Below are 19,107 nucleotides of genomic sequence, written 5' to 3' on the forward strand. Positions count from 1 at the left end.
GGGACAAGTATAACCTGATGAACTATTTTTGAAGGATGATGCAACAATATTTAAGAAAAATTTTATGCACATTTATTTATACATAAATTCTACATCTATGTTTTTAGCCTCAGGAAATAATTGCATATCACAAAATATTTTATGAGCTAGAAAAACAATTATGGAAGTAGTAACAATATTAAATATTGAAAATAATTTAAATCAATGTGGTACTCATTCAATAAGCACTTGTTTTTGTTTGTTTGTTTTTAATTTGCTAGCAAGCATGTGCCCTTGCCAGAGAGCAAGAGAAAGAAGTAACACAATAAAGCCCCCCATGGAGATGGTCATGTGGTAGTACCTTCTCCTCCATTCTTCTTCAGATTGTCGGCATACACACACATACACCTGGCATGTTTTTCAAGTCATCAGGTTGAGGACTCAAACTATACAGTTGGCCCATGGTGGGTTTCAGATCCAACCCCCTGAACCACCATACCATGGTCTGGACCCAGTAAACATTTTTGAAAAAAATGAGAGATTATTATATTGGCAGGTGAAATTTTCACAATATATTAAGTGGAATCATATATGTAGTATAGCTCATTTATATAAGAAAATACTTTTCAATTTTTACAGCTATGTGTATATTACAAAGGAACTTCCATTTTCCATTAACTTCATCATGGTCACAAAACAAAACTCTATCTTCTTTACATGTGGTTTGATTTCCAACAATGAGAAAGTTATTTTTGTAACTGGAAAAATAAAATTATTTTCATTTTGAAAAATCAATAAGGAATTAAATTTCTCTTTTATTTTGGGTTTAACAGTATGTACATATATTTTTAACATGTAAGACATATGAGTTCAAATGAAACTCTGAATGGTTAGTGTAAATATTTATCTCTATGCTGTTTATATTTTCATGTTAAAAATCTATGCTTACACTTTTTATTTTTTTCTTCCATATGGCACATGGGTATGAGTCCTTAGTGGAGGTTAGTCACCCCATAATCCCTGTTCTTCTATTCCTCCTTCCTGTCAGAATCCTGGACAAGTGTGCCCATGTGCCCAGCATGTTTTCTCAAGCCACCAGGACTGGGATTAGAACAATGGTTAGTCATGTGGGATCCAGCTTCCTCCACAAAGCACTTACCTATGCTACAGGGCCAGCTCTATGCTTAAATATTTAAAAACCTTTGAGTACCCTTATAAACATACCCTAAACTTCTTTCACTGAGTACTGTCATTTTGTTCCTGTCACATCCATATAGACAAAGGAGGCAGAAAATGTTCTTATTTTTCATTTCATAGGGTGACTCTCAATCTCTTCAAACCATTAAGTCTCCTTTGAAATGTTTTACTTAAAAGAGTTAAGATTGCTCAAGCCACTGTCACCCTTTACAGATGAGGTGAATTTTCTCTTTTATTGTCATTATTGTTTTAAATCATGTTGAACTGGAAAAGACAGTGTTATAAATGAATGGCTGACTTTTCTTTAAAGTTAACGAGCCAATTCCCAGATTTAGCTCAGAATATTTTATGATGATGGTGCGATATGGAGGTGAGTATGCATGGGTATGCGTGCATGGGCATATACTCTAAGTATATGCATGTGCACATATGTTGCATGCCCATGCACATAAACACATGTATGTCTTTTTTTTTTGGGGGGGGGAGAGATATTTGCTATAGGGTGTGCGTGCTTACCAGAAAGACAGAGAGAAACAGAGAGACAGAAAGTGAGAAATCACTCCCCAGGGGGGATGGCCATGTCACAATCCCTTCTTCTCCATTCTCCTCTTGGGATCTTGGACATGCATGCACACATGCCCAGTGTGAGTTTAAGCCATGGGTCTGAGACTTGAACTGTGGTCAGCTACATGGGAGTCCAGCAACATAGCCCTTACACTAACTGCTGGTTCCTACATGCATGTCTTTATGTGTATATATGCTTAGATTGTGTAGTGAATATATGTGTATGCTGATGCATATCTTGAGTGTGCATGACATCATACAAAAGGCAACTCTCTAAGAATCCAATATGCACAGTGTGTTTACAATGAAGCAAATATTTAGACCTTCCCACTTACAGATAACCCTGTGGGTGACCCAAAGTTGTTAATCATATGTGAAGGACCACTGTAAGATCATTGTTAACATCAGCAGCATCATCTCTGAGGTCAAGTTTACAGGGTAATTACATTTCTGACAATGCAGGCATATGAGATTTTCATGGATCCAATGTTCTGTGAGACTAAAGTCCAAATCTTGATAAATGGATTTCATGCAAAATTTATTTATTCCGAGATGTTAAAATGAAAAATGATGTGTTTGATTTTACATGATAGCATCACAAAACTGTTTCTCCTAACTGCTTCAGTTCTTCTCCAAACTGCAAACTGTAAATGCACAAAGAACAAAAAAATAGACTCATGAACTGAAAAGATGCTAAACTCAGTCCAAAAGGCATGATAATGCTGAAAGGCTAAGGACATCTAAGATGTTTAGTTTATTATTTCGTCTCTTTTGATTACTTGAAAAGTGCAGAAATCTTAAAGAGGTAGGAATAATATGTGGTTTATGAGAGTTGCACCTTTTTTTCCCCCCATCTCATTTTTCTACATTTAATTTCCTTCTGTATGTCCTTCTTTCTATTTGCTTTTTTGCTCAGGTATGAAAAAGATAAGCAAATAGGAATGTTTATAGATTTGTAAACTGATTGAATATGTCAGAAAGAAATGTTTTTCTATGGTTCTTTTATGTTTTCCTTTAGTATTTTTGTCTTACAGTTCCATATATCTTTAAATTGTGAAGGTACATCTTTTGTGTGTTTTGAAGAAAATAGTAATAAAAGAGGTACAATCCTGCCTTGGGGGAATATTTATAAATCAGTGCTGAAGAAGATTCTACTTTACTGCCATGAATCATCTGCTTTGTCCAGAACATTTACACATACACGTATAGAAATGTGAGGTAAAAAGTTATGGTATTACCGAAAGAAAAAAACCTTTCCCTCAGGAGCCAGCAATGTATAAACCCAAGTAAATAATCCAGGTTAAATGAAGGGACAAATCTCATTCAATATGGCATGCACATTTTGATACATTATTACATTTCATATTTCTTTAATATGTGTGGAACAAAAGAATGAAAGAACTCAAAGCAAGAGTCTTATGTTGCAAGAGATTTCCTTTCTCAGGAAAATAGAAAAGAGATCTGGGTCCCATATGGTCAACTGCAGTTCAAATCCCAGCCTGGCAGCTTAGAGAACATGTTGGGAATGTGTGCCCGAAATCGCGCGTGTGTGTGTGTGCCCGAAATATCAACAGGATGTAGACATGCAGAAGGAGGGATTGTGACATGACCAAGCTCCACTGAGGGATACTTTCTCCCTCTTCCTCTCTCTCTTATTAGCACACATGCCCTTCCTGTCTCTCCTATGAGCATGTGCGCCCTCTGGCAAAGAAAAAAACAGCTAAAATAGGTCTAAATCTCTGTAGCATATCAAATTGCAGCGCTGACCTTGGGTTTGGATCCTTAGCCTCATCAACTTGAAACATGCCAGGGCACATGTGCTCAAGATTCTGACAAGCTGGAGCACTATGGGGAGGAGTTCATGGGGTATCCAGACCCTATTAAGTGTACTTTCTCTTTCTTTTTCTCTCTTCTGTTTCTCATGTACATGCACAAGCTCCCTAACATAAATAAAATAAATAAACAACAGCAGAAAAATAGTTAAAATTTAAGTCAGTTCATAAATTATGACCCTATTTTATGAAAATTGCTAGCTTGAGTTGCCTTAAGTCCTTTCTGGAACAAGTTGGAGAGGTACAAATAAATTGGTTCACTGACTACTTCACTGCAAAGTAGGGTATTATAAATAGATTAATTCACTGACTACTTAATTCAGTTAACTAATCATGTTGTCATCTTAAGAGTTTATAAGTTTTTTTTAAAAAAATAGCTTTGGGCCAGCCATTGGCATGGTGATTAAGGCACTGGATCCAACAGAGCTGACCATGAAGTTTGAGTACTGGACCCAGTGGCTTGAAAAACATAAGGGTGCGTGTGCATGTGTGCTCAAAATCCCGAGAAAAGAACAGAGGAGAATGGATTGCTGCACGGTCATCCCCTGTCGGGGGTGATTTCTCACTTTCACCCTTTCTCTCTCTCTATTTTCCTCTCTACAGTAAGGACATTTAGAAGAAAAATAAGGAGGCAAAGCATTAATGGCACAAAGAAGTGTGGTATTATCTGTTGAAGATATTTTGTAGTTCTATCAAATGTACTAGGGAGAAATGTTCACCTGTTGAAATATCCATTTTGTAAGCCAAATAATAATGTGATTGAATGTACAAAAGAAAATGAAATTAAAAAATAATAATAATTAAAAAAATCCTACTCTCCTCCTTCTTGAAGGTCGGGATAACAGGGCAATGATTCTGATGTGTTATTATTTCTATTTGGTTCAATGTGGCATGGGAGAAAAATTTTAAAGATTCCATATTTTAAATGTCTGGATAATGTACTTACTACAGTTTTCAGCTTTCCTATTGTCCCGAATCACTATTCTTTGGTTGATCGTGCTGAAGAGCGTAGTCCAATTAATGGTATGATAATAACACAGGTTGCTGTTGTCGGTAATATAGATGTTTCCTGCGCTAATTTCCTTCAGGGACTGAAACTGAAGAGAGGTGATGCCCTGTTGCTTGAGGATAAGCAAGGAGAGGCCACTAAAGAGGGAAGAGACGGAAAATGGAAAAAAAATAATAAATATTTTCTGGCCATAAAATGAAGATGTCAGATCTCATTCCAAAAAGAATGTTAATGGAGCATAAATAGACGTTGAATCAATAAATGTATGCTCAGAATATTTTCTTCTTTACACATTATAAGACTGTCAATTTAAGCATATAGTTTGACTTCTATCAGTAAAATGTCCATTTGTTTAGAATTATGAATATTGACAACATGAAGCTTCTTCAAAAGTTTATGGGAAATTCATATCATGAAAAAGGCGGTAGATTTTAAAATTTTTTTCATCAAAATAAATTCATGCCTTAATTCCATTTTTCTAAGAAATTTGGAAGTCCCCTTTTATATGTTTATTTCTATACATGTATTTACTACCAAAATATCTGTTTTCTCTCCCCCAGTCAAATAATAAAAATCTTGTATTAATACTAAATTCATTTTTATAAAATGATTGCTCATCTACCCAAAGTAAGATACAAATTTTACTATAACTATGTAAGAGGTTTAGACAAGCTTTCTGATGGCAACATTAAATGACTATGGTATAGATATTTAGTTTTAATTTATAACTCAGAAACCAAAGAATTATAATAGTTTAAGAATATATAAGCTCATAAGACATTAAAATTAAAGTGAAGAATAAAATTAAACTAAAATTAGAAAAATACTCAGAAGGCTTAAGCAACTGGGGAAAACCTCCCTAAAAATTAAAGAACAACTACTCTGTATAAACCAATTATCATTTCAAGGAAATTGTTTTTATTTTAACATAGTTAACATTTTTGTAATTATTTTTCTTTTCTAGTCTGTAAATAATAAATATGCTTTTTCACATTTCAATCAACTAATAGACATTATTTATATTTTGAAGATCAAAGCTCTCCCCCTTTTCAAAATAATTTTATTTTATAATTAATGTATACTTTGCTGTTAATATTTAAAATTGTTTGTCATGTGAAGTGTTGTGCAAATGTGCCATTGTTTGACTATGTGCCATTGTTTGACTATGTCCCCTGCCCATATTTGTGTGTTGAGCCATTGTAATGGGATTATGAGATAAAAACTCAGTCCAACATGGTGTGGAACAGTGGGGCTCTTGGGATGAGACTAGGATAAGGCCATAACAGTGGGGCCTCCGTAGTTGATTCTTGGTGGGTTTATAAGAAAAGTGATATGCCTATGTTGTGCTGTAGCCAGAAAACCTGCATCAGTGGCAACTTTATTATTTACCTCCAAACTATGAACTAAATAAACCTCTATTCTTAAAAATCACACAGCTTTGGGACCAGCAGCCTAATGGCTATGTCGCTGAACTCCCATGTAGTCGACCACGGTTCGCGTCCCAGACCTGGTGGCTTAAACTCATGCCAGATGCATGTGCATGAGTGCCCAAGATCCGGAGAGGAGAATGGAGGAGAAGGAATTGCAGCATGGACATCCCCCTCAGGGGGATGATTTCTCACTTTCTATCTCTCTGTCTCTCTCTGTCTTTCTGGAGAGCGCATGCGCCCCACAGAAAAAAAACTCTCAGGAAAAAAAAAAAATCACCCAGCTTCAGGTATTTTCTTTTATTAGTCACAGAACAGAATAGAACTCTGTGTGTATGTGTGTTCAATGATAAAGACTGAGATACAATTCATTCTCCCAAATACTGCTCCCACCTTAAGTTGGTCGTTACAATGCAATGTATTGTATCAATGCAATGTATTGACTGATTTATAACATTTTATTCATCGGGTATAAAACTTGTTTGCAAATAACACATTTGAATAAATTGGATCCCTCAACTCTCCTTTTTTATTAAGCCCCTTTCCCCTTTTTTGAAATATCTTACTAATATATCTGCATTTTCTACAGAACTTCATTATAAAATATTCAGTGATAGTATTGCTTTTACACATCATTCAGATTTAAGCAGACAAATTAAACATAAATCTCCTTATGTAAATCAACTTTTAATCATTTTTGAATAAGACTTCATAAAAATGAAATCTGTGATAAATTTAAAATAAAAGTCATGGCTTATTAAAGACTAAGATATTTATTTTTATCATGTGAATTTAAAATATGGAGATTAGAATTTTAGAACAATGTCCTTTTAAACTCTAATTTTCCTGTCCATTTATTAACCAGCATTGCATGAAGAGTGGTGGTCTGGTCTCTCAAACATCAGCCTTATGATGCATGGTTCACATGACAGTACTAGAGACAAAAACATCCTTTTGATACAACACCATTTATATCTCACACTCCTTAGACATTACCAGGTCACCAAACTCTCTTGTATTTGTGATAACATATGATCCAAAAGAAAGTTCAGCTTCATGATACATATCACATATTTCATACCTGCAAACCACTAAGTGATAGGCTGATTAAGCTATTCATTCTATATACTTTATATCATCCTTATAGGTGTCTTTATTGAATTATCTTTGGAATTAAAGGTGAGACATAATATTCACAGAATCTTTAAAACAATAAGACTGAATCTTTTGACTTAATGCACACACAGTGCTACTCTTAGAATTTGGGACACCTACAGCTTTAAGCATATACACTTACCTATAGAGCACTCTTCCACCAATGGTCACTAAGTTGGAAAAAACACTAAAGTCGGTCATGTTTGGGGGCCATGACTGTATGTTCAAGAAACCTACAAATGGAAAGACAGTGAATATAAATCAGAATATCATTGTCTTAATAATACAATACTGAATAAATAATTGATATTAGAATAATGAGTAGCATGAATCCACGAATCATAAAACTGTACATGTTACAAGAAGCAAATGACAATTTGGTTTATTCTTAGAAATGCAAAAGAAATGTAGTCACACTAGATAAAGAGAAAAATATAATTTCAGCTTCTCTAAAATTGTTTACCACTTTATCTGTCCATTTATGTCATCAGTATCTAGCTTGCAATCTAAGGCATTTATAGTCATTTCCGACTTTGGCATTGGATTTTACATTCTTTGGTGGCAAATCATGTCCAATTCATATATCATACAATAATAGCATATATTAGGTGTTCAATAAATATGTACCAAATGAATGCTATACCTATGCTTCAAAGTTCTTTTATGAAAAAGTAAATAGAAATCTAATGAACATTGGTTTATGGGACCAGCAGTTGGCATAATGGCTATGTTGCTGGACTCCCACGTAGTCGACCGCAGGGTTTGCAGATCAGTTGACACTTGCAAAAACAGTATTGCAAAAAATTAAAAGATATGATAGTTTAGTAATTAATTTCATGGTCTTTCAAAATGTGCACATAAGTGGAGAGGTAAGACAGATCATGTTCAAAATTACATGAGTTTTTGTTTTTTTTCTTTAATTGCCAGAGGGTACATGCACTCACCTGAGAAAAAGAGAGACAGAGACAGAGAGAAAAAGTACTCTCTCTAATGGTCACATCACAGTCCCTTCTCATCCATTTCTCCATCCTCCTGGGATTCGGGGGTGCACACACACGTGTGCTCATGTATTTTATTTTAAAACTGCTGGGGCAGAATTCAACCCATGCTGAACAACGTCAGATCCAGCACTTTTAGCTACTAGGCTACAAGGCTGGCTTGAAAATGATATGGGGGTTTTACAAATTAAAATTTGCTTTTAAAATAAGTAGCTGATTCTAATTTCATGTAATGTTAGAAAAACACACACACTGAAAATCAGATAATTCATATCACAGCAATTGCCTTCAAAAAATTACCTGTTATCTCTCTGACTGTCCGAAAGATATTCAATTTCTCTGGGTCTATGGCTTCAATTGCATTGTAAGGGTCTCTGAAAAAATCAAGAAAAGATGGAGCGAAATTTAAAATTTGATAGAGGAGTGAAAATATGAGAAATGTGATGATAGTTATTTTCTTCAAACCGTATTTTAATTAGCAATAAAAAGGTTAGCAATGTTTTGTTTAAATTGTTCTATACTAGATGTGGAAGGGGATTAATAAGTGTTTTTTGGACATTTTTGTTGACACGGAATATAAGTTTTGCACAAAATAATATTCTAAATCAACAACAATGGATTCATTTCAATTTTTCTGAATAAATTTCCAAAGATAGCAAGTCCATATGTGAACTATTTTATTTTATTTTGATTATGAATGTTTATTCTTAATTCAGAATAGAATCTGAAAAATAATTACATTTTATTGAGAACACTTGGTTTTCAAGTTCTTCAAACCAGTCCAAGTTGCAGATAACACCTGTAGCTCATAAGGATGGAATCACACAGAGGCGAAGGGGAAAAACATTACTATACTCTGCATTTATCTGTTTGAGAATGATCATCATGTTCATTATAGTACATATACTTATTCTTCATATAGATTATTTACAATTATCTTACTCCTATCTGGTTTGTTTTTACTCGTTTTTTAACAGAAATTATTTGCTTCCATTTCTATGAATTATATTGAGATTTGAAAATAAAATTTACAACAAATGTTATAGTACACAAAAGATATAATTAGGGGAGATTTTTTAAAATTTCCTAATGCATGCACATATTTTTGGAATATGTATTATTGACATAGGACTGGATTTTTAAAAATAAATATAAACTATTTTTTAATATTTAATATCAAATGGATTTTTTTCAGGATTTCTTATGTTAGGGAAAACTTTTCAGGTAAATGTACTGACCATACAAAATAATCGTATATTTGAATATGAAGCAAAACCTAAACACAAATCTTTATCAGTAATCAAAAAAATCAGATTTTTAAAAAATATACTCTTAATAACAAGATCAAATTTTTCATTGTCCATTTCTCTAAGAGAAATCAAACCATCTAAGAATAATGAACTTAGGCTTATTTTTTTAGAGGTATGTGTCTGCTTGTAGCAATTAAATGATCATTTTTTTTCTTCCTGTGGACAACTGTTGTTTTATCAGTTTTAGAATGTTCTTTTTGAAATGGGGCATACGATGGTCCAGGGAGTATAATCTTTTTCTAAAGAATTATTTTATATAACTTCATTTATTTACTTATTTTCATTTGACCAGAGAGGGACAGAGTCAGGTAGAGGGCATGGGGGAAGTGAGAAAGCAAGCCACCAGGTCAGGTCCTCAAACTGCAGTCAGTCATGTTGGAGTCTAGCACCCGTAACCACCGTGCCACTTGACGGCCCCATGTTGAGTATAATCTTTCTGGGGCTTTCAATGTAAGTGCTTCACAATATTCTGACAGGTAGATATATGGCCTATCTCCTGGCACTGAGTCTAAATCCACTGGCATTTCTTCATCCCAGCATTAAAATCTTGAAGGGACTATTAGTTCTGGCATCCTTGATCTCTGGAAAAGCCACATAATGCTTTCTGAACTTGGTTGGTTGGGATGTTCTATACTATCAACTACCCCATATCTTTGTTAAAAAAAAATCTAGCTTGATTAGATTATTGTTTCAAACTGAGAAATACAATGCACTACTAGTTTAACTAATGTAGTGTAACTTGATAACAAACAAACATAATTTCTTTTTTTTTTTTTTTTCTGTTTTTTGCTATAGGGCTCATGCACTTGCCAGAGAGGGACAGAGAGAGGGAAAGTAAGACATCACCACCATCACCCCCCACCCCCCCGAGAATGGATGGCCATGCCGCAATCCCTTCTCCATTCTCCTCTCAGGATTTTAAGCATGCATGCATATATGTCCAGCATGATTGTCAGGCTGCCAGGCCAGGAACTCAAACCATGGTCAGCCATGTGGGAATCCAATGCTTCAACCAACATACTACTTCCTGGTTCCAAGACAAATACAATTTCAACTTCTCTAAAATCCTTTATTACTATATCTGTCCATTGATGACATCAGTGTCTACCTTGAATTTTAGCCATTTATAGTCATATGTAATCTTCTCTTTATGGTTCAAATATTGAGTAGTTCTGAGACTGAAGAAACACTGTGAATATATTTTCCTATAATTCACACATAAACCATTGGTTTAATTGTCTCAATGTCAAATGAATATCTCGGAAAAGCCTAAAGACTATATTACATGTCTGACAAACCTGCTTTCATTATAAGGAAAGATATATGGCATACATAATTACTATTTTTATGACTATGAAGCTAAAAAATTAAGTGCACCATATGGGAATACTCTTGCTGTCCTCACCTTTTAATGTGCAAAGACTTGCTTGCAGAGGAAATATCAGCTCTGCAGTTGGAGAATGAGCTTTCAACATTTGCTCTGATGAAAAGCAGTGTACAGTACAGCTCAAGCCAAATAATCAAATATCCTGGGTGTATTGAGAAAGACTCACTATTCAGGGCAAGCACACAATAATGGGGTCAGTCCAAGTCTTTACTGAGAACACTTCCAGGTTGCCATAAATGAAATGAATTCAGGACCGTTAGCATGAAGCCCAATGGACCACAGAAATTTTATATTGTTAATTTTAGAGATTCAAGACTCTCATAAAATAAGCTGACAGAATTCCACTTACCAACTATAAAGTACCTCTTGGGAGTTTCATCCTATAGCCACTTAAAGTCTCTAATACTTTTAAATTGCGAAGTTTTCTACCTAAATTCAGAGCCACGTGAAGAAACATTATGTCTACCCTATCACTGTGTTTGGTGATCCAAAATAAAATTCAAGATAAAGAGAAAGAAAGGTATTTTCACAATTCTACTAAAATCACTTTATTTATTAGCAAACCTATGATCTTTCTTCCCTTGTTTATCATCATTGCAGTCGATCCAGTAAATTCCTTCTCACCAGTGTCTCACAGTGACCCAACATCAACACACTTATTTGGAGAGCCTTTGGTTACTCTAAGCACACACATGAAACAGTGTAAAACCTAAAAAAGCACAAAAGTAAACATTCGTATTGATAGCCCTAACCACTAAGCCATGCTTACAATTTCCACTCTAAATAAGGAAACAAGAGCCTATCTCTAATCCTGGCAATGGCATATTGTGCTATAAAATCAAAATGACAATTAACTTTATGAGCCCTTCCATATATTAATTTCTTAACTGAAAAACTGCCATTAAATTGATTTCAGGTGTATATTGTTTTGGAAAAGCATAATTTAATTTAGTTATAATTTTTACCTTTGTACTTGTTTAGAGAACTGTCAGCTATTTTAATCAAATCACAAAATAATTTTTTAAAGTAGCTAGTAAATATTAAGGGGAATTGGAACCAAGAGAGGTATACTATGTCTTCAATTTACCAGAAGTTGTCTATTTATGATACTCCATATTATTTTCCTTTATAATCATGCTTTTTCCTTCTTCTTCTAATACACACATATATCATATTACATACATAAACATACCTAGACCTGTACTTATATAAGATGGCTTGAGTCTACTGAATTGGCATATCCATACTTTCCCAAGATGAAGGGGAAAAAGGCTTCAATATATATGTTTCATGTTGACATAAGACTAACAATGAGGAATATATCAAATTTCACATATCAATCTTTGTTCTGAAATGCTTATATATTATGCTTGGGACACAATAATGTTAATTGTTTATTCTAATATTTCAGGTGTAAGTTCTATGATTAAGTACATATAATCATCTGAACCAAGCACTATATATCTTAAAGAAAGTTTTGCTTTTATTTGGTTTCCAAAATAGCCTATAAAAAAAGCTAAAGTCAAGCCAATAAAATAATATTTGTTGTAATATATCTTGTTTAATAAACTAGATATACATACATTTTTTTTCTTTTCCATTGCCTTCTCCTGCTTTTAGAATTTTTTTCTTCTCTCCATCTCTCCATCTTTCTCTTCCTCATCCTCCTCCTACTCTCCTTTACACCATTTACCAAGAGCTTACAATATTCCAGGTAGTAGAATGAGAAATTCAAAATTGATTTTTAGACATTTTAGCCTAACACTATGTGTGCTCGCCATAAAGAGAGAAACAGAGACAGGGAGGGGGAAAGTGAGAAATCACTCCCTAGGGGGGATTGGTTACATCACAATCCCTTCTCCTCCATTCTCCTCCTGGGATCTTGATCACACAAACACACATATCCAGTGTGAGTTTCAAGCCACTGGATCCAGGACTTGAAATGCAGTTGGCCATATGAGGGTCCAGCCACGTAACTACTACCCAACTGCTGGCCCACAAAACCATCTTAAGTTGAGGTTAAGTCACTTTTTCTTTTCCATGATCAAGAAAGGGAGAGATAGAGACAGAGAGACATTGAGAAAGAGAGACAGAGAGATAGATACCCCAATGGGGTCTTTATACCATGGTCTTCCCCTGGCCCTTAATCAGTCCTCCCACATGGGTCCCTCACAGAGCATTGTGTTACTGCTGTGCCAATACACAGACTCCAAAATAATTGTCGTTGAGATCAGGAGGTGGCATAGGAGTGATGGATATAGAAAAGGTCCTCAGTTCAAGTCTGGAAGCCTTGCCATGCACCTTGGGTATGCACACACACACATTCCCATGACCTGGGCCAGCTGAGACTGGAGGTGGATGGCAGCATGAAGACCCTGTTTTCGCTATGGTCTCTCTCTCTCTCTCTCTCTCTCTCTGTCTCTCTAATGACATAAATGAATAAGCAAACAAAACAGAAAATAAAAAAAAATTTTCATGGATACCAGCAGGTGGTAGAGTGGTTAAAGTGTAGGACACCCACATAGTTGACTATAATTAGAGTCCTGGACCTGGTGGCTTAAAATTGTGTGTGTGCCCAATATTCCAAGAGAGGAATGGAGGAAAAAGGAGAAAGGATCATAGCATGGCCATCCCTCACTGGAGGGTGATATCTCACTTTCTGTCTTTCTATCTTCCTCTGTCTCTTTGCTGAGTGCAAATGCTCTATAGCAAAATTTTCTTTCAAATAATGATAATAACAATAATGATTTTCATTTCCCATTGCTACAAGAATCACAGGAAGTAGATACTTATTATTAATCCATTCCTCAATTTTATTTTTGTAATCAGATATAGTTTTTGGCATGAAGTTATCCAAAATAGTGCAAACTGTCCACAGTAAAGCTGCAAATCAAACTCCAGTCTAGTCTGGATAGCTACCCAAAAAGAAAGTCTAACTTTTATTTTTTAAGTTTATTTTTAAAACTGGCTTTATTTATCCTTCTACTTCTAACCCAAGTGAGTTGATTTACTTTTATAAATTACTTTTCACATGAATTGAACTAGCAAGACTATTTTCCTTAAAAATCTGGGTAATCTAAAATTTTGCAGTGTGTTATTTTTAAATTTGTGAGCGCATGGTCCCTATTGCACAAAATATGTTTTTATTCCCTGAAATATGTTTCCATTGTTTTGCATTTATTTATTAAAGTATACCCTGCTCAAGGCTATAGGTGAAAAATGTATACATTCATTTTATAACTAGTATAATTCCAGAATTTAAATAAATCTGTTACAAAGCTAGATTAAAATAACTATTCCAAACCTCTCCAGATTGAGGCTTTTTCAAACCTTCCTACCTATGTTTCATCCAAAAGTATTTTTATCATTAACATATCACTTTTATTGGTTTATAATCCCTTTCCTATCATGAAATTTTTGCAAGAGTTCTCAATAGAGGCTGTATCACCCCACAAAAGAAAACTGGGACACTTGTAGAGTTATTTCAGTTGAAACAAGCACTGAGGGATACTGTCCATTTTGGTTATAACCCCATCCCAGGGCTGTTAAACACTTTTTATAGCAAATAATTGCCTCCCATCTGTACAATCTTAAACTGTCCCATCAGATACTAAGGACTTCAGTGTGCAAACTTCATGCTTAGTCATACTGTGGGCATGTACAATTCTCTAGTCACCTTACCCTTATCTCCATGAAGTTATGCCCTCTTTCTTTTGACATGTAATATGTCTGGTTAGTTATTTTCTATTTCAGTGGTGAGCTGCTCCTCTACTCTTTATTTCCTTAGACTTTCGACATAGAAAGACTTCTAATCCTTTTTCTCATAAATCCAAACTTTCATTGCAGTGGAAGCTGAGCATTCTGCTACCAATACATATTTTATTATATATCTTTCTCCTCTTTTTCTTCTTTCAATTACAACTAGAGAATCATGATGATATTTTTAAAAATTGTGTATGTAGCTAGGCTATATTATCTACACATGTTATTTCAAAACTGAAAGGGAAGTGTCAAATGCTTAATGTATAAATGGGAGATGTCAGGTCTGGCAAGGATGAAAACCACTTGTCTAATGCAACCCATGAGGATTTGATTTCAAATCATTTTCTACACCGATAGGCTTGAGTCTAATTCACTTATTATTCTCATGTGGAGAAAGGTAATGTGAGTCAAGTGAATCTATTGTAGTTACTTCTCAGAGGACTTTATTGACATGATATAATGATTAACTTATGATGATATTTAGATTTTAAAATAGTGAAAATATAGTATATTATTTTACTAAATGTCATATGTGCATTACATTATAAGAACACACTTAAAGATTGACCCAGGTCTCCAACTCAATGTGCAAAGGAGGCTACAACAGCAGTGTAAATGAATCCTGGGGGAGCAGGGACTCTGACAGTCAGTTGAATGTGTCCCAACTCAAAGTAGCTAGTACTACCCAGCTCCAACAGACAATTGCCCTGTAGGAATTAAAAATGTACTCTCATTTTAGAGAGATGTTGGAAATCTTAATATTTGTGTATAAAAATAAAATTTCTTGTGCCAGATATAACAAATTTGGGGCAGAGTACATACATACTATTACCCTGTCTGACATGAGACTGTATTAAAGTTACATTTTACACTGAAGAGGACTTTTATGCAATAATATATGTAATGATTTATTTGAATAAGAAGAAATACTTCATTTTACTGTTCCTGCTGTTCCTATTTGGACATGTATATTCATAACATGTTAAAATTATTTTGCTTCTAGAAATGATGCAATATATGCTCAGAGAAACATCTTGAATTGAAATACGTGAATGATATTCTTTATCTGTAGCCTGTAGCACTAATATTTAGGGATAAAGTGGTAATATAGATAAACAGATATAGTATAAAGTAAAAATATTGACATTTTTATTACAATTCAAGGACTACAAACTTGAATGTTTTCTCTGTTCAAGCCAGCAGGTGGTTATATATTGAAAAAGCCCAGACAGGGCTACAATTTTATTACAGAAATGTAACTCATTTAATAGATATTTTACAGTAGTCTTAGTTCCCAACTCACAAAAAAGAGAAAGAAAATTAATGTATCAAGACAAAGATCATGCCTGAAAGAGGCATCAGAGAATTTCAACTTATGGAAGTATTTTATGTGAGTTTTTCCTTGTTCAAAGGACAGTAATTTATGTTGTCTTAACCTAATCAGATAGAAATTTGAATGAAATCCCCCACCTTACCCATTAGAGTTTCCCTAAACGTATCTAAAAATAAGTCAAGCTTGCTGAAAACCACTGCAAATACATTTTAGTTTAAGTGCAAAGTTAAATGTTCAAACCTAAGTAGTCACTCAACTCAAAATGTGGATGCAGCCAAAACCCTTTACTATCACCTTTGGTGAAATCTGACCTTTTTGTTGGCAAAGAACACTAAGGAAAGACAAAAAAGTTTCTTGGTCAAGAGGAATCAAAGAGACAAAACTAAAGAATCTCTTCAGCTTTTTTACTTTGTAATACAATTTTATAGAAAAATGTAATACTGACCCATGAATACCGGTGACAAGGAAGATCAAATTCCCATTGATCTTAGTGCAGTTTATGAATTTGTCAATATTACTTGAATCCACAGTCTGAGCGGACATCAGTGACCCTGTGCCAATGCCATCACAAGCTGTAAAGAGAAGACTCACATTCAGGAGGTGGAGAAACTAATTTCTGGCCAATACTTCTTTGCATTTTCATCATAAATTAACATAAATTCACTTTATCCTAAAGTGAAAAATATTTTTCCGTGCTATAGTCCAGTGAAGATGCTCATTTTAAGAATTAAGTTTTATATCAAGACCCAGTTGATGCACACCACACTTAGGTAACTAAAATAAAACCTGCATTAATCAATACTTCACCTTACTATCTAAAATGACCTCTTCTTTAATCCATTCTAAAATATTATTTTTAATACTTTTAAATGCTGGTCACTTTTGTAAAAAGTTTTATGGGCTATTGATGGTCAATTTCAACCTATAATTTAAAAAACATTAGCCTAATGGAATATACATTTTAAATAAAGAATACTAATGATAGGAGTTGTAACCAGAGTCAAGAATCATTCACATCTTTAAATTTAAATTAAATATTATCAATAGTGCACACAGAGAGAGAAGAAAGGAGTGAGAGAGTGAGAGAGAATGTAGTCTAAAAGTCAATACAAGGTTCTTCCTTTTCTAAGGCTCTCCTTGATACTTTGAAAAGCTTAATAACATTTGAACTATTTGGACTGTACTTTCATTCTTCTTAATTTAGGTCTCATTCTGGTAAAGAATTTGAACAATTAGTACTGGGAGAGAGTTCTTCTTTCACTAGAATTCTATAGCATAAATTATCTGCAACGTTTTTTGGCAACATATATTTAACATTTATGGTTATCTTCTTTGTCATTTATGTGTCTATCTTTCAAAATATTTTTTAAGACCTGGAGAGTAAATGTTATGTTGCATGTTCCTTGGCATTCCTTTCTACCTTTAGCAGGTCATTTTGTGTAGAGTAGCAAAACACACACACACACACACACACACACACACACACACATACACACATACACACAAAATATATGTTGTGATACTAAAATAACCATGTGAGGTCAACTGTGGTGGTGTAGGCAGCAGGTTGCTGCTGCATGATACTGGAGCTGAATGTGAGGCTGGGATTAGATTCCTGGTTTACCTAAGCACACTGGGTACATACATACAAGCCTGTGATCCTGGTTGGGAGGAAGGTTGTAGAAACCATCACAGTGCACTAAGATCCTACCTGGTGTACCTGTCTCTCTCTAAAAATAGTAAGATAATAATAATAATAGGCAAAATAATCACTGTAAGAATCTTTGTTTTATTACAAATTTTAAGATTTACTAATAATTATGTCATGTTATTTCTGAGTTCCTATAAAGTGAACTCATGTATTTTGAAACCTTTAAGACACACTATTACAACAGTTGATATTTTGGGGAACTTATCAAAGTCAGAAAATGTGTGTGGGAATGTTTGGCTGCAGGAGTAGGTATGTTCTGAGAGCCAAACTTAACTTTGCCTAAAACAAGATGAATAGAAAACCTTTGTATAAGTCCCTTATTTTAACCAAAATAATTTGAGCTATCACTCACCTTTTGGGCAGATATCAGTGCAAGGTTTACACATCTTAATCCCATTTTCTTCTACTTCCATCTTGGAACTTGGGCAGGCACGCACACAAGAACTGGAATCTACCACAAAGTTGTCTGATTAAAAAGGAAAAATAGGTAAAATAAACAATAATGTTAATGTCCATCTAACAAGTTTAAAACAAGATATTTTAGGGTTTGAAAAAATTAGCATCATTGATAGTATTCATCTTCCTCTAAGACAAATCTTTGTTTAAATAACTCAACCTGAAATAGTTATCTCTAACCATCCATGTTCAAATTTGGAGACAGTGAGTCAACAGCTATTATTTGCTTGACTACTACTCTACCTCCTGAATTGCCTGCAAGATAGAGTAGATTTGTTTTATAGAGTGAGGAAACTCATGACATTTAGTTTGTTTTTCTATAGTTCCACTTCATTTCATGTCATGATACAAGTTTGAAGTTTAAAAATACTTCAAATTCATGAAGCACAAATGAAACTTAGGTTAAACTGCCTTGGATTAAGAGAAGGAAATGTTTCAAATGTGTTCTTTTAGTGAAGTGCAACAAAACCTTTCTCATATTTTTATATGAAGAAACTAAATGAGGATACCAGCAATGGAATAATGGCTATGTTGCTGGACTCCCATATAGTCGACCATGGTTTGAGTCCCGGACTTGCTGACGTAAACTCACACCAGGCACATGTGTGTGCATGCCCAAAATCCTGAGGGGATAATAGAGGAGAAGGGATTGAGGCATGGCCATTCTCCCTGGGGGGTGATTTCTCGCTTTCTGTCTCTCTGTCTCTCTCTATCTTTCTGGTGAGTGCATGTGCCCTATAGCAAAAACCTCTCAAAAAAAAGAAAGAAACCAAATGAAATTTGAAAGGTTAGAACTTCAGGAACTGTATACCAAATAGACAAGAAATTTCTTATTATCTAACACTTAGTTGAAACATTTAGAAGTCCAGTGATCTGGGAAATGCCAGGACATCCCCTCCATAGTAAAGGATAAACACTTGCATCTTGCACTTCCTACAATAAAGAAAACATAATACCTACTAGGCCATTCTGGCTTTGAAGATCTGG

At 34.4% G+C, this 19,107-nt stretch overlaps 1 protein-coding gene across 1 annotated transcript in view; it reads right to left on the reverse strand.

Moving 5' to 3' along the window:
* The window catches only part of ERBB4 (erb-b2 receptor tyrosine kinase 4), a 1,304,701-nt gene that overhangs the window by 336,008 nt on the left and 949,586 nt on the right, over positions 1 to 19,107 (reverse strand). The window contains exons 8-12 of the mRNA XM_006140094.3: positions 18,017 to 18,130; positions 16,399 to 16,525; positions 8,462 to 8,535; positions 7,306 to 7,396; positions 4,519 to 4,718 (exon numbers count right to left, since the gene is read on the reverse strand). Of these exons, the coding sequence (XP_006140156.1) occupies positions 4,519 to 4,718; positions 7,306 to 7,396; positions 8,462 to 8,535; positions 16,399 to 16,525; positions 18,017 to 18,130 (606 nt within the window). The remainder of the gene's footprint in view (positions 1 to 4,518; positions 4,719 to 7,305; positions 7,397 to 8,461; positions 8,536 to 16,398; positions 16,526 to 18,016; positions 18,131 to 19,107) is intronic.

Source organism: Tupaia chinensis, unplaced genomic scaffold (genome assembly GCF_000334495.1).
Source record: "Tupaia chinensis unplaced genomic scaffold, TupChi_1.0 Scaffold000018_1, whole genome shotgun sequence".
Taxonomy (NCBI): Eukaryota; Metazoa; Chordata; class Mammalia; order Scandentia; family Tupaiidae; genus Tupaia; species Tupaia belangeri.